Source organism: Rhea pennata, chromosome 2, assembly GCF_028389875.1.
Source record: "Rhea pennata isolate bPtePen1 chromosome 2, bPtePen1.pri, whole genome shotgun sequence".
Classification (NCBI taxonomy): domain Eukaryota; kingdom Metazoa; phylum Chordata; class Aves; order Rheiformes; family Rheidae; genus Rhea; species Rhea pennata.
This window is the reverse complement of record NC_084664.1, coordinates 115,502,966-115,525,330: the sequence shown is the minus strand read 5'-3', so window position 1 is coordinate 115,525,330 and position 22,365 is coordinate 115,502,966. Positions and strand designations below refer to the sequence as shown.

The 22,365-nt window shown below is 36.9% G+C and overlaps 1 protein-coding gene across 8 annotated transcripts in view; it reads left to right on the top strand.

The window, feature by feature from the left end:
- ZNF521 (zinc finger protein 521) overlaps positions 1-22,365 on the top strand; it is a 231,687-nt gene that overhangs the window by 111,366 nt on the left and 97,956 nt on the right. For 7 of the 8 annotated variants that reach the window (XM_062570240.1, XM_062570233.1, XM_062570231.1 and 4 more), the window contains one exon: positions 403-487. In XM_062570240.1, coding sequence (XP_062426224.1) covers positions 403-487 — 85 coding nt within the window. The remainder of the gene's footprint in view (positions 1-402; positions 488-22,365) is intronic. The other variant, XM_062570232.1, reaches the window with a different exon arrangement.

The window sequence follows — 22,365 nt, the reverse complement described above, 5'->3', positions numbered from 1 at the left end:
GATACGCGGGTTCTGTTCCGAGCTTTACTGCAGTTCCAGAGCGGGGCCGATCCATTCGTGTAAAAGGAAGGATTCACATCTCTTTCAATGCTGTTTCAATCACATCCCAAATGTACTCATTGCATTTTGCTTTCCATGAATATAAAGCTGATGTTATAGCAATACTGGTCTATCCATGGAGTTTGGAAGCTGGAAAAAAAAAAAGCTCTAGAGAATTTCAAGATACTCAGATATAAAATGCTTTAAAACTGCAGAGGGTTATTATTTAATATTAATGATTAAACCTTAATGAAAACACTGCTGGAGAGCTTAAATGACCACTTTAAACTCAGCATTTTAAGTTATAACAAAATGGTTCCAATTGTATGTTTCAGTAAATTTTATCTACCCTTGTTTCTTTAGAAGAAGACCTACCAGTGCATCAAATGTCAGATGGTTTTCTACAATGAATGGGATATCCAAGTTCATGTTGCAAACCACATGATTGGTAAGTGAAGCACAAAACCTTCTCAAAGACAGATAGCCATTTCTCTTACTGAAGATCATCATTGCCTCTAAAATTAAACAGAGCTAAGGAGAAATTAATTTTGCATCTATCAATGATTAACCTAGGCATGATTGATTTTTTTACTCATATTATTAGACTTGATAAAGCATTAGCATATTTTATTTTCTGCAAGGGCTAGTTTAGACTTCTGCAGAGAATTATATATCCACTGCCAGTCAAAACACAGGTGATTAACAAATTAAACTTCTAATCATTTTTGCATTATTGAAAACAAACTAACAGGAATAGGTAATGAACTGGATGTTAGCTTTCCGTAGAGTTTTAGACAGGTTTTAATTTCAGAAGTTATTATGGTAATGATACTACTGTGTACTTCTCAAGTACCTTAGTCCAAAATCAAAACTGGTGAGTTTTTGTCATTAGGTAACATAAATAATTCAAATGGTCATAAAATAGTATTGTTTGATGTGTTTGAGCAATCTGGAAACAATCCTGAGTCTATCTATAGACAATTAAATACTATCAGTTATTTTAAAAAAATAGGAATTGTAGTTTTCAGTAATGGAATCTGTTCTTTAAGGTACCATCATTTGAAAAAATCTTTTAGGATCTGCGATCCAAGCATGACTTGATATTTACAATGCTGTTACAATTGTAAATTGAAATGGAACAAAAGCTGCTTTTTCTTTGATATTCATATTCTCCTATTATTTGCTTATTCCCCTAGGATTACCCATAATGTTTTCAATTTGGTAACCACTCAGTAATAGCTCTAAGAGTTCTAGCAGCCAATTAAATTTATCAAGCACATCATTTGCCCACTAATAAGATAACATTGCCAGTGTTGTCTCATTTTGTTTTTAGCCACTTTTCCAAATCTCACATTTGACAACAGAGAGGGATACCATTGATTTTATACTCCTGCTTTCCTTAACGCTATTTTTTGCTACGATAATAAATGCTGCTAAACACAGAAGGAGCTGTATGGTATAAAGTCAATAATCACATATCCAACAGAAAAGAAGTTGTTAGTTTTTTTCTATTTTGCAACTTAAAAATATTTGCTTGATACTATTTTTTTCTTACAAGGTAACTTGAAAATTTCTTCCATGAGCCCGAGTAATTTGGCTGCGCTATAAAAGTTACCTGCCAAAACTTAATAGCTCATTTCTAGGTACTTTGTTAATAAGTTTTAACACATGTAGAGCATGAACATTTTATATACTCCTCATAAAAATGAATAAACACAAGTGAGGAGCTGGTTTTGTAAAGCAGCTAAGTGATTTGCCTATTGGATTAGGCCTCTGTTTTGATATTTTTGTGCCTTTGAGGATGAGATAATTTGAACTGCTTCACAGTATTCAATCTGGGTCAGTAACATGGAATTTAAAAATAGTCTGTTACCAATAACAGAACTGACCATTTCTGTTGTTTTCTTTGGATTCAGTGTTTGACATGTTCTTAATTGCAGTGTAAGGTGGATACCGGTATGGAACAGGGGAAAGGATGCTTTGTGGGTAAGGGTGATGCTGGAATGGTAGAGGAGTGTGTTTCCTTGTCTCCCGCTTCCCAGCTCCCTCCTATTTCAGCAGAGCATCCTTCTCCTTTCATGAAATACTCAAATTTACTTTTTTTTTTTTTTCCGGATGAATTTTAGTAACGGGTCAGAATGAGAGGAGAGAAGGGAGGAGAGAGTAAGTAAAGCAAGACAAATCCAGTTAGTGTCAACCTGAAGATCTGAAAAGACTGGGATTTTCTTAAACTGAGCTATTAGCTGGTTATGTTTTATTCCTAAAAGCTGGATGAGGTTGAATGAGAAAGCGAATCTTTTAAAAAATATCTAATTGTTTTTGCCTGTGTTGTATCTAATCATGCATGATATTGCTTCATGACATAACCATAGTGACACAGATTTACATATGGTTAATAGAAAATATTCCCAGCGAAATAAAAAAGGAGCTTGCAAAACATGCAGGGAGATTTGCTGGTTATGCTTGTGGTAATCTGTGTTCGGTGGAAGATTCTTATCTGCACTTCCAGAATTAGCAGTGTAGCTCCTAATGATGCTGCCTTGATAATGCAAATGCAAGGGCATTTGTGTTGGGGTGGAGTAAAAGGAATATCAGCATTTTTGTTCCTGAGAGTTTTGATGGTAACCTCAGAACTCAAAGCACAAGGAAAAATAATTTCTGATCTCCAACTCTGTTAGCTTTCTTACTGCCAATTGGATCTTTCCTTAATTATCTTTCTAATTTCCCTCCCCATGTTAATTTACATCATTGTTCACAGGCCTTTTTCCAAGACCATATTCTGTCTAGAGAGAAAGGTTCAAGAGGTGACACTGAGCTGTTTAAAACTGACCTTAGTTTATGTGTATCTGTAGATGAGCTTACAGTATTATAAATAATACAGAAAACATGCACACAAATACAATTGTGTAACTGTATATAATATATAACCCATACATATACCAGAAGATACCTGTGTACATATCAATATGCAGATTGAAAAACATATCAGAACACTTAGGTGAATATTGACTTGTGGCCACAGCCCATTTACCAAACAAAAAAAAAAATGGTGTCCAAAATGCCTTGGGCCCTTCCTTTTCTATGTGTATCTGATAAAATATGTCTTGCTGCCCTGCTTTCCCAGTAGGAAATCGGCAGAACAAGATGTAGTGTCTTCACTCCTCTGGGGATGAGAAAGTGAGAAAGATTCAGGAAGAGAGAATGAGAAAAAAAAATAAAAGGACTTTACATGCAAGGAAGAGGGAAGGTAATCTGGGAAGGCAGGCGCTAAAAGTCAAGGGGAGTGATAATCCCTAGATCAAATGTAGGGGCAATAAACACCTTCAGGTCCAGACATCATGACACCGTCTTAGGAGCTGTATTGCCTCACAGAGTAAAATGTTAGCATTATCTATAGTGCAGTTATTGTTGCATGTAGATTAGTTTCTTCTAACCTGAAGGACTCCAGATGAGTTAGTTCAGAGAAATAAGAAGAGGAAAAGCAGTAACATAGGAGAAAGCGCAAGAAGGAAAAACGTAGAGGGAATTTCTACTACTGAAAAAAAACAGGCATAAATATCAATTAATAAGGGAAGAAAGTACATGGAAAAGGGAGAAATGAACTCTCACGGGAAGCAGGAAAGATAACAAAAGAATAGAAGTGAGACTAGAGCAGAAAGGAAGATGGCAGGAACGGCTGGGACATGGGACAAACAGCAAGAAGGTGGAAGGTCATATAGCAACCTCCACTCAGAAGTAGGTGGGAACCACTCACAGAGATACTTGCTTGGCTGATATTGAAAGCTCGAGTGACTGAGTTGTTGCTCACCAGCTTTTAAGCAGTTTGAGGGCCTGGAAGACTTGCTAGTGTACCCTGTAATTATTGTGTCCATTGAGTGCAATACCAGGATATAAGTTGAGTTCATGCTGCTAATATCCAAAGAGAGAGGATGCATTATGGAAAGCCACTGAGGAAAAGATATGTTTAAAAAATCCCAGTCAGAAATTTAGATTTTTAAATAAGGCAAGTGGCATTACTGTATTGGCTAAAATATCTCCACTGAGGGTAGGTATTTTTAAGTTGTATGACTGTGTGTGTTTTTGTCTAATCAAATATAATCTCAACTAGACATTTAGAAAGGCAAGAGGGATTAGAGGCTATTTGAAAAGCCTCTTACTCTTCTTCGTTAAGAGGGTATATAGTGTTTTTACAGATTTTGTTATACGTATCAATCAATTCAACAAGAAGGATTATGCCACCTAATGGAAAATAAAATCTGCAGATGACCCAATGAAGTGTAACTTTAGGTATCTTTGACAACAGAACGATTTAGATTTGTTACTATGCAAGCTAGATATCAAAAAGATTTTTACAGAGATGGCTTTCATCAGTAGTTACATGCTCATTACTTTTATAACTTCATGGTTTAAAACTGTTCTGCAGTCTTTAATCTAGTCTTCCCAACATCCTTGTGGTGAGATGGGGCAATAAGCCTCTTCCATTGACTCGATGAGGGGAAAGAGGCAAAGAAGCAAAATTCCCTGCTTAGCATAAATGACTGAAAGTTCAAGAGTCCTCTGACTGCAAGATCTGTCCTCACTTCTCTAGAGGATGTGTTTTGTCAAGCAATGCCCACGTTTGCTTAAACTACATGCTGATCCAAGCTTAGGCTAGGGGATGCTTGTGACAGACAGTGAGGCAAAGCATTGGCTTTGTTGAACAGGCTCTCTGTTTAAGCATTGCTTTGGACCTACATATAAACGTGTGCTTTTGTTTGGATAATTGTGAGGATGATTGCCAAATGAAGGTGTGATTGGTGGTGTATTTATTGAAATCTATTTATAAAACAATTTCTCAGCTTTGTATCTTCTTTGAGGATAGAAGAGGAAATGTAAATCCAGGAACATTTTCTATGATTTTAGGAAGTGTTGGCAAACATAGTAATTCTTCAGCAGCCTTACTTCTTTCTTCTGCTTTTCTCTCTGAGTGGAATCTGTAGCATTTCTAGCAGCTTTCCCTGAGCAAATTCTATTACTGGGTATATGCTGAAATGAAAGAAGCATTCCGGTGTCCCTTTGTTTTGCTCATATAGTTACAGCTGGCATTTGACCTGAGAGTGTAGAAAGAGAGTATGCCATTGTTTGTGGTGTTTGCTGCACTCCGCTGTTCATCTTTGCCTGCTATTTTAAGTAGACAAGCAAAACATTTTTTCTTCCCCAGTTCCTTCACATCTGAAGAACCTGATGCACTATGGTGTAAATAGAGTAAACAGTTGCTATGATCCATAGGATTTTGCATGCACTCATACAAAGGGGATCAAAATCAAGGGAGTTCTGACATGTTTAACTCAGAAAAGGAATTACTCCATATAAAATTATGAGGCTCAACAGCAGAAGTGTAAATTTGTAAGTGCTCTGAATAAAGTGCTGTTAGGCATGAGATAATGTAAAGAGATGACATTGCCAAGAACTATTTATGAAGAGCTTAATTTTTTTCACTCTGATAATTCTTGACCAATAATTACCAGCTTCTAATTATCTATTTTAGTTAGAAAGAAATCTCTATCACTATGGAGGTTGGCATTGCAACTAGCGCATAAATCCCCAAAGAGGTAAATGTGTTCCAAACAGCCACAAACAACTGTCTCATGAAACATAGTGAGCAAATTGCGAGCCGCTGGCTGTGCACAACAGAGCAGCACATTTACCACTGAGGACTGATCAGGCTGACAAAGAGAATGATAAAAGGGGGGAAACAGCCACAATCTTTGTAGTTTGCTGCTACTTATGTTGATGGAGAAAGCAATCCCTAGTATCATAGCAAGTACTGCAACCTCTCTGAAAAGTTGGGGAGGAAGAGTGGAGAAGGTGATGGTCAGGATTCAGTGCCTTTTTGTAACCCTATTTTTGAAAATTTCTATATAGGCCATTTCTTATGGCTAAACAAACTCATTTTTTTAACTTTTTCAATATCATTTTGTGAAAGCTGTTTTGGTGAAGGGGAGAGCTTGTTTCTGAGGGGAGATGTTGTGTAGCATTAAGCAAGGTGGCAGATGTAAGCGGGGGGTGGGAGGAAGTGAAGGGAAAGATGAAAAAATGCAAAGTACTGAAGTTAAGAATCGAATGGGAAAATGGGTCCAAACAGCTCTGCAACTGACAGAAGGATTCTAGTTTACACCAGTAAATGCTCCATCAGGCCCCAGCTAGGCAAATCTGCGCTAGATTAGTTGTAGTTTAAAAAGAACAGCATATGGAAGTTGATTTCTGTGAAAAGAAACGTGAATTTCTCTGAAGTTAATTTCTCTGAAATGTTGCAACCATGTTTTACAACAACAAATAGTGTGTAAGCATCAGAAGATACAAAAATACTTTTTAGTGCAATCTCTGGGTTTTTTGGGTGACTGATATAAATATATATAATGTATATATTTATACATTTGGGTGTTATGTGGATGTGCATGTCTGCATTATGCATGTATTAACTGCATGCATAATAAATCTACAAAAATAAATCATCTTATTTGCCTCCCATTTATACAATATAATTATGCTTCATGTGGACAACACCACTGATGTCAAGACAAAAGAAATACTTAAAAGATCAGCTTTCTGGAGCCCGGGAAGGCTTTAGCCTAGTTGTAAAATCATGTGACGTTCATGCAGTGTGTATTTTGTGTAATGCCTAAGGTCATTAAAAAACATTATTTTCTTTTCACATATGCAGAAAACTGTACAGTGCAACTAATACTTGTTGCATTACACTGATCTCAAGTATCATCTCTTCAGATACAGCAGAACTAACTGCTATGTCAGTAAAACAGACATTGTGAAGCCTCTCTTACCAGAGGTTTTTCCATGTTTGGAGAAAAAGAAACCAAAAAGACATGCATCTACACACTGGAGGATGAAGGGCGTGGAGACTTTCTTTGTCTCTCACTGATTCTCCAGTAAGAAGATGTGGAAATTGTCATTTTGTATGGAAGGAAAGGATTATACTCTCTTAGCATCAGAAAATCATTGGGGTACTTGGGAATCTCCTATTTAGAGTCAGAACTGGCAAGAAGTTGCCAGGAAGTTAGAGGAGACTGTCAGGTTGCTTAGAAAATACAGAGATGTATATGAAATATTCAGAAAAAATAGCATTTAATATGAAATCTGAGAAAATGTAAGTTTATTTGGTGAGGAGCTGAGTTAAAAAATAGATGAAATCTGTGCTGTTTAATACTAACAGAAAGCTACTCTCATGTGGGCAGTGCTGGCTTATTTGAAAAGCCCATAAAGGGTTTCTACATGGACCATACAAAAGGGATACTTTCTCTTTAATAGCCATCTGTACAGGAGAGATGAGAAGTGGGCCAGGTCATCTCTCCTCAGCTGTCATGATATTAACGTAGGTAATGGAGCAAGCTCTGCGTTCTGCTGGGTGTTGTTTTTCATAGATGTTCATCGATTTACACAGATAATTCTATTTATTTCTTAGAGTTGGTCCAAGCAGACCAGGCAGAATAACAAACACCAAAGCATTTCAAATGACTTTATCTTTGTTGTTTTGTAATGTAACTTTTGTCTAAAAAATGGTGTCACACCTACTGTGCAGATGGCTGCATGATTTGTAAACCAGCCAAAACATTTAAACAAATGTGTGATCTGGGGATAGATTAAATAAAGGATAAAATGGAGTGTGGACCACAAATTCTAATAATCAGATGATTTTAAGTTGTGTGTAGTGTGGAGCAATGGTAACAGTGATAGCAGGGAATGCTTGCCAATGACAGCAAGGTGCCTTACAGATCTCAGGATGGAGCCTGTGGCCTAGTAGGCCTCGGTTTGAGAGCTGCACATTTGCTGTACAGCTGGCAGCTCTGTATGGGGACATCAGATAAAACTTATGTAAAATGAAGTGTTATTGCTTAGTATGAAATTGTGCAGAGAGGGAATTTGCAGACAGTAACTGAAAACAGAATTCATGGTACCAATGAAGCAGACTGTAAATATGAAGAGGCTTTAATTATCTGCGCAATTGAACAAAAAATCCAAGATGTATTTAGAAACAGCAAAGGCAGCTGTAAACATGCTAGAACAGCACCATTCACTATGCTTAAAGTTATGTCACCTATCTGGGTTACAGGCTCCCCTCTCCCCCCGCACCGAGGGGTATGTGATTTCGCCCACTAAGCTGGTCTGATTGGAGCTGACGCTTCCATTTCAAGAGTTTGAATCAGGAACAGTTGTTTTCTTTGCGAGACAGTTTTTTAGGAAAGACTGTCCAAGCATTTAAAATCACAAATGAGTAAGTCAAAACACAGTGTGCAAACATTTCAGAATCTTTCTTTTTTGAGCGGGAGGAATGTAGGGGGAAGACTTAAAGAATTGCAGTAAAATTGAATGAAAATGTTCTAATGTTAAATAATAATAATAACAGAGTATTTGAAACTGTCCACGATTTAGGGAGTTCATTTTATAAAGAAAATGAAGCAAGCTGCACCGAAGCTGTAGATCTTTCTTGCAGAAATTTCTGTTACACTAATAGTACTCGATGAAAAGGATGCTGTGGAGAGAGAATGCCAGTCAGTGCTAAAGTTGTTCCTTTCCATCCACCTCCTGTAAGATTCTCCTCCTAGCTGGGGACGTGGTATACTGTGCATGTTAATACTTAAACGCTGCGGGATGAATTAATGGCATTGTGTCAGCTTTCCCTTTTGTTCTGTGTTGCTGACCATTTGTATCGCAGGCTTTATCGGTCGCCTTAGCACATTCTTTCGGGCTGTGTTTAACTGCCGGCACCGAGGGTAGCCTAACCGTCCCTTTCCTAAATCATCCCTGCTCTTAGCGAGGAAGCCGCTGATTCTTAGATGGAGCACGGCCCCAGGTTTCCTCCGTGCTTTTTAAGTGCAGGCAGCAAAACAAAAGGAGCCAATATGGAGAGTGGGTGTCGAACTTCAGCTGCTCATATTGTTGCATTTGGTGAGCTGACGGGGTATCGTAGGTCACCTTTAGAATTATGCCTATGACAGCAGTAGCTACCTGCCAAGATTGCAAGGTATCTCACAGCTCGCAGGATGGAGCCTGTGGCCTGGTAGGCCGCAGTCGGAGGGGTACACATTTGCTGTACAGCTGGCAGCACTGTATGGGGCAGCAGTGTGGGCTGTTAGGGAGCTGGAAAGGAGACAAGCATGAAATTTCTTCTAACCCCAACTCTGTTTTTCTGTACTGTTGGCTGCTTCTCAGTTCCTTGACAAAAAAACCAATCAGGCACCCTTTAATCCGCCTGTGATTACCAGTGGTATAAAAAGAGAAGCATAATGAGGAAAAATGCCTCGTTTTGTTGCCTTCAAAAGCCAACAAATTGGAGTTAACTTGACAGGAAGTGGCTTAATAATTAGATTATTTATTTATTCCTGACACATATCCCCCTGTTACTAGTCTCAGGAGATCCTGTAGATGGTACGATTTTCAAGCTGCCATTACTTCGCTGTCTTCTGTGAACAAAGAAGCTACTGTCTATCAGTCAATTAAATGCACTCTTTAAGCAGAGGCTGAGAAGTCCTCAATGGAGAGAGCCCTGGGACATTGTGGCTGATGATTCCTTTCTCTGTACTGTACATCACACTCTCAACTACGGTCCCCACAGAGATGGAATAAAGTCATGCATTAAAATATCACTTGTTGATTTGTTTGCTAATGAAGAGCCATTGAAATGTTTGTATATTTCTGTGGCAAAATTGTTGATAAAAGGACTACTTGCTTGCATATCTTACTTCATCTTCAGTAAGAGCTTATTTAAGACTTACTAAAATTAAAGTCAACAAATTAAGGAAAAAACAGAGAGACGGATAATATTGGTTTACTTGCAATTCACATCAATGTAAATAACACTGAGGACAGGAAGAAGAGAGAAAGGGGAATAATAGTACTTCAACCATGTCTGATGTAATTTTCTTCATTAGTAACAATAAGAATCTCTTTATTTTTTTCTGATACAGTAGTAAGCACACGTATTTCAAATGATGAAAAGCATAAAAATATGTGAGGCATACATTCAAAGTATTCATTTTAAAATAATCCTAGACATGTAAAAAATAATAACAATTTTTAAAAAGCTGATTAAATTTTTTTTCTTTTATTTTGGATTTTAAAGCTGTCCAGGTAGCAAAAACTTCCATTAGTTAGAGAGTATGCAACCAGTTAGCCCCTTATTTTGGAAAAGTGCAGCCATTTGTAATTAGTAATGCTGGTTAAGGGTTTATGCTTAATGCAAAATGAGCAAAGTTCCCCGAGTTACCTTCCCTCCAGGCTTTTTCACAGAATTGCATAATCTCTATGTATTTGTCCTCTCTCCATTCTTCTTCCTGCAAGAGCCCAGGTCACCAGAGTGGACTACGTGGCGGTGGGGGGGTAGCTGTCTGTGGGATTTTTAAAGCAGTTGAAGTACGTGTACACCTGTCTTCGTACTGCAAATCGTTAATTGGCAACATCCGTCTGGAGTTGGTTCAGTTCTTGTGCTGCTCATCTTGGAGATCTATATTTGCTCTTAAGAAATATAGATGATGCTGTAGCAGTTCTCCAGTGATCTAGCTCTGTTCTGAATTTAGCCTCTGTATGACCATTTGCACCTGCAAATAGGGAGTATAAGCACTATAATATATGGTTATTTTCTCAGCCTTGTAAAAAAAGTCACTCATACTAGGATTATTGTTTTCAATGAACTTAACAACAAGCTATAGGGAATTAATTCAAACCAGCTCAAATTGGAGTGTTTCTTACTCCTATCCTGTTATTCCAACTCATTTTATTAGAAAAAGCTTAGATACTCAGAGGTGTTCTATAATGGAAAATGAATTTGAAACCCATTCATTAATTGGTGATTAATACATTTCAGGATTAGTTTAAGCAAGGCCCTACCTCCTGCCCAGTCAAGTATGTTCTGGTTAATATCCAATTATCTGCACCTTCGTACTTATTATGTCTTAATATTTCGGATATGATAACCAGAAACTTGAGAGTAATGCTAATGAGGAGCATAGAACAGGAATTAACCAGTGACACACTCAATGATCCTTACTGAGGAAAGTAACTCCTTCTGTCTCCTCAGCATAGCGGTGGAGCTACCACATACTTTCTGTAAGCAGGACTTTTAATTCTGCCATTATGAGAGGTTACAATAATATTTAGGTAAAAATCCTTAATTTTCATGCGTCATTGCCTGTGTAAGGTCAGAAGATACTCGTGCATACTCTTGTTCATTTGGAGTTATTTTCATTAGGTAGAGCAAGTACAAATCAATAATACAGTGGAATGGTGCTACCTTCTTAAAATACAAATTGAGTTGCTTCATGATTAAATGCACCCTCTTTTTATATATGTTGGTATGCATGTGCATATAAGCTGAATGGCTTATTTATCATAGCCTTCAGTTTGTAAGATAGCTGCTTTAGCTACTAACAAAATGGGTGTAAATGCCTCTGAAAAAAAAAAAATCTAATTAATAAATGCTAAGTGTAAATATTATCAAATTAGCATTTCCAGTAATGAGTAATTCTGTCCTGTGGTCTTGAACTAATGCAATTATAGATGTAAATCCAATGTATAGGGAGAAAGGAAGAAGAAACATTCATTTCGGCAGATTTCTTTTTTTTTTAACTAAGCAGTTGTTTGACTGTGTTGTGCAGTTCAGAGCATTAGGAGAAGCCCCAAAGGAAATGAAGCAGTGGGCAGAGTGAAGGAGACCTGCTCAAAGGTGCAAAGCCACATAACACATTGTTTTTATTACATGAATATAATCTGATATGTATGGTACTTATCCAAGTGACTTTACAGAATATGCTATTCATAGCATGTTGGACAAAGCTTATTTCAAAACACTGCCTCATTCACTGCATTTATACGGAAAGGCACAAGTTCCATGTTTGGATTAAACTGCATGATAAAAGGGAGAGTATATTCGTATAATCAAAAGCAATCATAAAACACAGTGGCTAGAGTTAAAGATATGCCTGTGACATCCTGTTTTCCTTTTCTTTTTTCCATGCCTAACTATACAGTTTGAATTTTCTCACATACAGTACTTTATTAGAATGTTGTAGTTCAAGACCTCAGCGGTATATTCTTAATATCTAGCTGTTTGGCTAGGCACCTTCTCTCCCAACCCTCTTACAGGCAACCTTCACAATGAACCCTCTGTGCCTCTAGCTTCATTGCTTTTCATTGCACACCTATGTGAGTGCCAAGACGTTAGATAACTGCAGAAAAATCCCCCAAGAAACCCAAATGAGACTCCTTCAGAGCCCTGTGTAATTCACTGAACAACTTGGGAGATGTTTATGTTTACTACCTAGTTAAATTAGGGGTAACACAGCCTTCCATTTGCTTAGAAGTTTGGTTAAAAAGCCTAACCCAAATATCACTTAGTGCAAAGTGTGATTTGCAAACTGTCATAACATGATCAAATCAAAACCAATTTTCACCAGAACAGTTAAATGCTCTTCTTTTCATTTGAGTGACATCTCCCTGCCAAATTTGAACTTTTAACCGATATGTCTTCTTGTGAGCCATTACTCTTCAAATCAGACTTAATGAGGACAGTATTTTAAACTTCTTTGATTAAAATACATCTGAGCATTAAAAAAATGCTAAAATTAAAGCTAAATGAAAATAAGATGGAATAAATGAAAATTGAAATAAATACATTTGGGCAGAGAGCTAAGTTAGAAAACTTAATCTGAGGGACAGTTCTTGATAATGGAAACGTTCTGCACTTTTTACCTGCTGCTGCATTTACAGCAGAGATGGAGTATGCCTAGCAGTGCAGACCCAAATTGTGCTGTCAGGAAAAATCCTTCAGGATGGTGCATGGGAATAAATTAGCTGACAGAAAATAGGACTCTAATTTCTATGATATGTCACATAGGCTGCTGTATTTTACATCAACTGCCGTTTTTGAGCTGCCTGTGCATCTCTTTCAACCCTTGCGATGGGTCCTCCCGGCCATCCTTTATGTTAGCTGGTCATTTTCCTTGTCTCTCCAGCCTGAAGTCCAGTAGAAGTAGTTCTCTTCTCTGACGAGAGAAACATTTTAGACACACTGTAGCTGCCCATTTTTCCGAATGGTATCTTTTCCATTCATATCCCTAAAAAACAGGTTTGGAGTGCTCTCTTACTCTGAATTATCCTACTCTAGTATCTCCCACAAAGTACAGTTAATAACATTTCCACAGCATTACACAGTCCTCTCTCTTTCCTTTTGCTTTATAGTATTAGCACTTCTTTTTATTTATTTATTTATTTATTTTCGGGGGAAGGGGAGGGAAGGCGGTAGGACTTCTTTTTGTTAAGTCCTGCTTTCCCAAATTTTGCCTTATAGGCTAAAGAGGCATTCTTTGTTTCATAATGTCAAAACGTGAATCAGAATGGGCTCAACTTTGTAGCAGTTCCAACATTTTCTATGACTTTTTCTGTAGCCTCAAATAAGTCATTGAAACATGAAATTGAGATAATACTTATCTACAGAGATGTGTCAGGACAAATTAGTTAGTGTACATTGGGAACAAAAGTATTGTAATGCTGTTAATAGTAAGTTATTGAATTATTTTTATTTACTATTATTTCTTGGCTTATGCAGAATTCTGCTGCTTGCTTTAGAGCAACATTTGGTTCCGGTTTCTCCTCCATTTCAGAGGCCAATGAAAAAAAATTTTTCCTTCTCTTTTACTGTATCATCAGTTCTCAGAGATGTGTTCCAGACAACTTTCGTTCTTGAGATCACCTTCTCCACACAGCAAGGATTGCCCTTCATTTCTTCCCCTGACAGAACCAGTATCTGAGTAACCAGAAATTGCCATGGCATCCATAAGTTAGTAATGTTGACTTATTCTTCTTTAGAAATTTGGCCTTTTATCACTGCAATTCCTAAAGCTGGTAGAAGATCCATCTTTTCTGCAGTTCCTGTACCTTGCAAAAATCTCCATATCAATTTCTGCGTGTTTCGGTATCATATGAAAACATTCCCTTTCTTCCTTACCTACACACCAGTTTAATTTCTCTCTCTTTCTTGGTTATTGTTTAAATTTGTAATCAATTATTTCTATGCTTTTATAAAGAATTTGGGGATTCACCCTGTAAAATATATCAGCAGTCTTTAGTTTCAACTGCTTACTGTGGCATTCATCTAAGTCTTGTAAACATGACACACATGCACCTTGAGAAGAAATTTCATTTTTTAATATTCTCTGCTGAAATTTCCTCTCTTTAATCTATAATCCAGGTTCAATACCAGCTATTGTTGGTACCACAGATCTTGTAGCTTTAAATAGTATGCCTTAATATTGCCCCCTTTGTATGCTGTATTATAATGAAGTAACATCAGTAAATTGCAGTGAAGGGTGATTGTTACATGGCGATGACTACACCTTGGGGTCCATTTGCACCAGATTATTTTTTTATTGTTGTTATTACATCCCATCTTCTTTGCTCTCTTGATGCCAAACTTGCTGTTGGACATCAGCACAGCACTGGAGATCTCCAGAAACGTTGTGAACATCAACTCGTCTCTTAGGTACACACCAGTCGCTCTTCAATTCCAAGCCCTGGTATCCTGGGTGACTTTGCAGTACGTTAGCAACGCCAGCTTGGTCTGTTGTCTGGACTCGCAGTGTTCTTCATCATTTGCTGTTTAAAAAATTAGTTGATTTCTGATAAAAATGACAGGTATTTCTTGCTAATCATTTTTAGACTGGAATGGTACTAGATTTATAGCAAGTGCAGCATGTTTTTTTCCCTTCCTGCTACTCCCCATATATTTTCCAATACAAAAGAGTACAAAAATAATTTTGTTTGAGCTATTCCCTTTCCTATTGGTGCTATGTTCACATTCAAAAAAAAAAAAAGAATTATAGCAGGGGTGTCAGTTTATCATCAAGTGCCATGATCTCAAGGAACTTCCTGTAAAATTCAGTTTCACCCAAGTAATAAATACTATTATTGTTCTAAGGACACATATTCTTATTAAAGGGAATTTCTTTTCAAAAATCTTTCCAACATGCAGTGACAATGTCAAAATACTAACTTAGCAAAGTAAGACTGCAACTTTCAGCATTAGTTGTACAAGAAGCAGCCTGAAAACAAGCTACAAGAGATATGTCAAACAGTTAAATGGGAGATAATGATTCATTTTAACTATGTGGAAGCCAAGAAATTGTCCTGTGTTTTATAACAACAGAGCAGCCTGGGAGACTACAGCTAACTAACATGGTTCCTAGAGGTACAGAGAACTATTGCCCATTCCCATATGTCCTCATCTCTGTGGTCTGATGTCTGATGCACTTAAACTGTCTGTGCCCCAAAGTAGAATTATTGCAGGGTCCTTCAGGCTTAATTGTGTATCTGCGTCCGTGTGTTTTATACATCCCTTGGTAGGAACAGCAAAAGTTTTAGGTGGGCTTGTGTGGCACTTCTGTTCATCATGAATTGTAATGAAAAGATCTGATCCTGCAAACATGTAAGTAGGCCTATGATTTTACTCATGTGAATGAATTCTGTAAGCTTTCTTTTATACAAGATTAAAGCCACATGTGGTCTTATGTATTTGTAAGATTGGGGCCTAAATTGCAATTCTGGGTGATATTTTCAAACATACTTTAAGTAAGGAAAAAAAATGTCTTCCATATTGAAGTCATCATCCCATTAAAACGTCTCAGTGATACCAAATATATGAATTTTGAGCGGTAATTTGGATTTTTTTTCATGTTTATGAAGATGACACTCATTTTTTTCATTGCAAGGCAGCTTTTTTCATTTTCTTCTTTAGCTTATTATTGTGGCTGTGTAGCATTCCAATTTAAATCAGGAATTAGAACTGACACACCTTGAATTGAACTATCAATTCTTTTAAAACTGACGCCAGTCCCACGCTATTTGGTCGTACAAACTTCCGATTATGGGCCAGAGCACATTGATTTTTAGCTGTCATTTCTAGCATACACACTATAGAATTGAAATTTAAACCTTAATCCACTCTTTAATACAATTAATTTTTAATGTGCAGTAATACTAATTGAAATAGCCTGAATTTTGTAAGTCACCACAAGACATTTTCAAAAGCAGAAGTCTCTACTGAGAACTAGAAGTATAGATAATCATTGTTACAGTGTTTGCAGAATAAATGCACACTCTGCAGGCAATTCTACAGCAAAAGCCTTTTTCTGTTAGTTTATATTAATACATTTCATTGTAGATTTAAATTTGTTTTCAGTGATTCATACTGCAGTATGTCTGTTGTTGTGAACCACGTTACTGTGATTTTGTTTTAATGAAAATGTTTATTTTTATAGAGTATTTTCAGTCTTACCTCTGTATTTTAACATGACTGTCACTGTATTATCTAGTTGTCAAATGCATTTTGATGTGCACAAAAATGTATTCAATTTTCTTTCTGTAAAATGGTCAGCCATGCAGTTTCTATATACGATAAACTGAAGCTGCATGTTATGTACCTGACTTTCTTATTCCCCCAGGGTTTGCCTTTCATACAAGCAACATATCTTGTGCTAGCCTGATTTGACTACATCACTTTTAATTTCCAAACATGATCTTTTCAGACGTTTTAGTGGGGAGGATAGAACGGGAATTCTAACCAAAGAGGGAATAGGTCTTACAAAATTAGCTGAAGGTGGGTTTAATTATTTTTATAATAGCAAGATGCCATTGTTATATTTATCTGATAAGAAGGAATACTTCCTCGAATGCATCAGTTCTTCTGATGAATGGGCTTATACCGTGTTCAAAGGGAACACCAGTGCTAAGTGAAAAAAAATGGCATGCACTCTATATCACCCTTTCATGGCTTTCACATTACAGTATTTAATAAGCCAATAATGCCGTTAAATATTTAGCAAAAGGTTCCTCAAAACCTTGCCATATATTCAAATGGGATTTTGAGACATTTTTTGCAGCACATAAGTAAAAAATATGGTTTGGTTCTTGAAATGGTTGTAACATGGCATATTTCCTAAATGAAGTGCAGAACAACATGGCATAAATACATTTAGCAGATTTCACAGAACATCAGAATTGATTCCTATTTTTTGGATTAAGGGTTCAAACTGACTCCTGTTTTGTCATTGTTGTAAGAAAACAGCACTGAGTTATTTGCACAGAGTATTAAAACAGTATTATAGCATTTAATAAAAACCATGCAATTCACTGTCATATTTTTAAAGGCTCCTTAGCAATGAGTTGTAACAATGAGAATTTTTTTGCGTTGGGTATGATAGAAAAGCAAAGATCAAGTTGTTCACTTCTTCCGAGACTAACACAGTGCATCACTAGGTTAACACTTTTAGGTTCTGTACTATGCAAAATAGAGATTTAATAATATAGTTGCTGCATGATGTTGTTAATCAAACAATAATAAATCATTAGAAAACCTGTCTTCTTTGACAAACGTCTGCATGTTTCAGATCCTTGTTGTATGCTAATTAATCCTCAGTAAGCATTTATATAGTAATTAAATGTCTTGTGCTTAAAGTACAACCAAGCTTATGTATACTGTTTAAAGATTGTATCCCATATTATATGTGAAAGGAACTTGGGATTGATATGCACTTGGTGAGTATTCTTCAGTTTCTTGCAAAGGCTCAAGATTGTGGGTGCTGTGCACAATGTGCACCCCAAGTTCCTTTGCTCATGTTCAAGAGTAGCCTACAAAGGTTGGGTGAGCCTCTCTGCCTGTAAAACCAATAGATTTGCTGTGGCTGCTGCTTAGATGAGCAGCTTATTGCCCCATGCAGAGAGGGCACAAAGGTCTCCTGGCCGCAGCGACAGGTAACCAGCAGCTTCGCAGGTGCTCAACTGCCTGGCTTGAGGCTCCCCTCCTAGGCATAGCTCCGGTGCTCCTCACTACTTGGTCTGTTTGCTGTGTGCAAATATTTGGGTCCACCAAGGAACTGTACATTGAGGGACTCTTAAAAAAGAAATACTGTTTGTAGGGGTTTTAATCCACACTTAGTAGTAATTAGTTTTACCCCTGAAAGTGGAAGAGAGTGTTTTTCTGCAAATTTTATTTTCAATTTGGATGAATATATGTGTTTTTTTAATTTTCAATTTTATCAGCCACTAATAGCTGCATTTTTTAACAATGTAGAAAAATAGCTTTCAAAAGAATATCAGTGTAACCCTTTTACAAATTATTTGGGTCCTATTTAAAATGTTGGATCTATTTTGCCTGGGAAACCAGTTTCAGGTAAATGGAGTAATTGTGTAAGTTTTCAAAAAATTTGGGTGTTAATTGAATGGATGTGTGTGAATATATGGAAGGGTCTATATAGTTATATAGGGTAGACGTATTTAATATGCATAGCTTGATGTATGTTGACCTCAGGTTACAAGAGTAGAAAATCCCATTTTCCAGCTTGTTTCAAATGTAGTAAAAATGCTGCTTCAGTTGCTTTATGCTACTCACATTGGGAAAGGTGCTTATACTGTGATAATTATCATCAAGGAATATTAATGCGTTCAGCATTTGTAACCCAAAAACTCATTATAGCTTAAGCTGTGCATCATCTGTGAAGAGAGAACTTTGCCAGAATTCGCTCTTCACAGGGGTTGCCTCCTGCTTGTGATGGAGTGGTCAGAGTATTGTAAGAGGTCACTTAGGCTATTTTTGAAAGCTGAAGTTTTGCAATTTTTGATTCACTGCCTTCTGTCTAAATAGCTTAGCATTCTTCCCCCCCCCCTAAAATTTGCTTTTTCTAATTGAATGCCTGGTGAAGTGCATAAAGCTAAAAGATTGCATCTCATTATGTGCAAGAGGCTAAAGGTGTAGACATAAATACTGCGCATCAAGGTCATGGAGATTTCAGGGTCCATACTTCCATCAGTGTACATGGGATTTACAGAAACGACACTGTCACTCATGCTACTACAAACTAGCCATTCAAATCCTCTGGTCTTTCATAAGAAACTGGTTACTTATTTGTTTCAAAAACTGTTGGCAGTTTTAGAAGCGGCTTCCACCTGAGTTCAGCATTTACATATTCAAGGTAGGAACATATTTTGGTTCCTTAATATTATTTCATCATAAAAACAAGTGTTGAACTTTTACACCTGTGTTGTCTTTCTTTTAAGGTCCTGAACCCACAGTTAAACAGCCTTCGCCTTTCTAAATCATACTAGAACAGCTTGTTTAAAGCATCAGGGCTTAATTCTTTCCTCTGTCTGGTTTCACATTAATGTTTCTAAATTGACTGAGCTGATTTACATTAGTGTTGGTGAGAGGAAACTCAGTCCTTTAAGGGTTATTTTGTATTTTCATTAGTATGTCTTCTTGTTGGAGTCTATGTGTGGCTGTACATTACAGTACCCAAATATATGCCGGGACCACTACAGAATAAGATGACCAAAAGATCTAAAAATAAATAATCTTCTGTAATAAAGATACAGATATTTTTCGTTGACTGGTAACTGAAAGCTTTCTTCCAACTAAGCGCTGTTTTCAGAAGAATATCATGTTGCCACACTTGGTAACGGAGGCTGTAGCAAAACCAAAATTGTGTTGTTTGGTGATGTTATTATCGTCAGGATTTTTAATATGGCCATGTTTTATTATTTCTCCTCTCCCTTACACATACATTGCTTGTCATTTCTTATACTTAATATTGCCGCATGTTACCTGTTGTAGTGTGCTTTGTGTTAGGCAGAGGAAACTGGCTTTTGTGGACTGCTTTGTGTCTGAGGTCAAGACGTGAACCTGGCCTTGCTCCTGGGAGGACTAGAAAAATCTATTTCATAACTTTCTGGAGGCCTCAAAGAAGGCTAAGAAGAAAAACACAAAACCCACAGGCTTAGTTTAGACCAAGTGAAGAGTTGGATTCATCAATAGGAAGGCTGACAGTTGATCAGCGTTTCTTGTCATGGAGGGTCCCTGCTGTCAGTGTATGCTCCACTGATACAACAGAGCCTCAGGAGCCATGTAAATCTTTTCAACACCCAAACATTTGTCCAGAAATACCCACCTTGATAGTACAGAACAAATCTGCTACTGTAAGAAGTTACTTGCTTGTTAAAATCCCCAAAATGAAAGCCTTGAAAGATAGGTAAACACAGCCTGTGTGAACTCGGTGCGAGTATCATGGGCTCACCCCATTAAAACAGTTTGCTGATTGGGCATAACTTTGGTTTGTGTAGTAGAGTGCTAATGTCTCACAATGAATGGTTATCCTGAACCAAAGAGATATTCTCAGCAGGTGAGAACACTGCTGATGGGAAATAATATGGTGCCATATCTGCTGTGTGGATATAAACTTAATAAGCTCTATGAATTTTGAGTAACTCATAACCCTGCTTCCCTTCCAAAGAAACATTATGAAAAGATTGCTTCCAAATCTTTAAGATATTCACTATACTTGTGATAGATGCCTTAGTCTTTACCTTGAGGCATTGGAAATGAATGTGTGTTCTTTGCAAGAGATAAGGATGTAGACTCTAGAAGGAGCAAATTGTATTTTTGTATTTAAGTTCACTGTTTGCACTTGATGTAGTGAAAGCCATATGTGAAGAATTGCTTTTCAACATTATTTCTCTGTCTGCTGTATCTCAAGACCTCTGAATTATTATGCTAAAATGTTCTATTGCATGTGGTAAAGAAATACTGGAAATCTGGAAATAGAGCAAGATTGCATCCATCGACTTAGCTGTATTTGGATTCCTCTAGCTACATCTTAAATCACAAAAAGTGTCATCTTTGTGCAGTTAACACTGTTGCTGAAAAGACCAGAAGTCTACTTTTGTGGAGGATATTGCAGATGTAACCATTATTCAGTATTAACCATTCCTCTTTTCAATCAAAAGTGAATGTGGTGGGATTGATTCTTATCCCACTTACACCAACACATCTACATTTCTTCAGTGATCTATGAAATAATTAATTATGACAAAGTGTGAGAAAATGTTTATGACAAAGTGAGTGAAATAAGAATTAAGTCCACATTTATTTTTAAAATTTTAAATGTTATTTTCTTTATCCTTGTCTCACTTTTTTTTTTTTTTTTTTTTTTTTTTTTTTGCATCTATTTATGGAAATTTGTGTTTAAGTACTGTGGAAAATGGGGAGTGGGCATCTACGTTTCAGTTAGACCAAGAAAATGCTTGCATATTTTTTTTAGTTATCTGGATACTATTTCATACACAGGACATTTTTTTTTTTTTTGAATATCTCAAATCTTACAACTGTCTTTTTTTTTTTTTTTTTTTACACAATAGGCATACATTAAATTACTTGCATCAAAAAATACCAATTGCCATGTTTACTTATATGGTTTATTTTATACAAATCCAAAAGCTCAGAGATTTATTGTATGTGAAAAACTCAAAACAGAGCAGATTAGATATTGTAGCATGATGTTCGAAAGAGATATTGGAATGGTAGAATTTTTGGCTTGGCTCCCTCTTCAGATGTAATTGCTGCTTCATTAGGTCTTGGAAGAGTTTCCTACGGTTAAATTTAATCAAATGGTTTAGAATGGCAAGCTCGTACACTCAAAATTCCAATACCATTCCGAATTTTTTAACAAGATTTCCTTCAAATCTTTTTAGAACAAATATTGTTTAACATTAACAGTAAATTCTGAAGTAATTTATAGAAGCTCATCGTAATGAATAAAGCCTGATTTAGAATGGTCTGCGTAGGACTTGGAAGCTGAAGTTGAGTCATCTGCTGTAGCTAAAACCTGCTTGCCAGTAGCCTGTGCAATTAAGTAGCAAGACTCTGGTGTTCTTTTAGCTGTATTACTGGGCAGCTCTGTGTTTTTTTCTGAGTATCTTTTACTCTTGTAGCTATATTCTTGTTCACTGTGTTTTAATTAGCTTGGCTTGATATGTTAGCTATTGCAGTTGATGTGGTTATCTTGAAGAGTTCACCTACTTGAGAAGCAGTGAAGTACAGCCTTCTAAGGCATATCCATGGGTTTGGTGGGAGAGGCTGGTATTAGAGATCATTAAGAAATGCGAAAAAATAATTGTAAGTGACAGACATTCGAGAGGAAAATGAGGCAGAGAGGGTGGAAAGGAGAAAGAGAAGCACCAGATAGCTTGAGTGTGCCGCTCTCCTGTTTCCGGTGCCACTGAAACACTGCAAGTATGTCAGACCATACATGAAGTATGGGTGTAGCACAAGTTTATTTTGAAGCAGATGGTAAGGAAAACATAACCAGTACTGGGAATGTGGAAGGAAGGAAAGAACAGATAAATGAAAAGAGAATCCTCTTTCTTAGACTTAAGTCAAAATGTCAACTTTTAAAGGATGGAAGGGATGTAGGGGAGGAGGAGGAAGAGGATTGGTTTTTGTGCACTGATGTA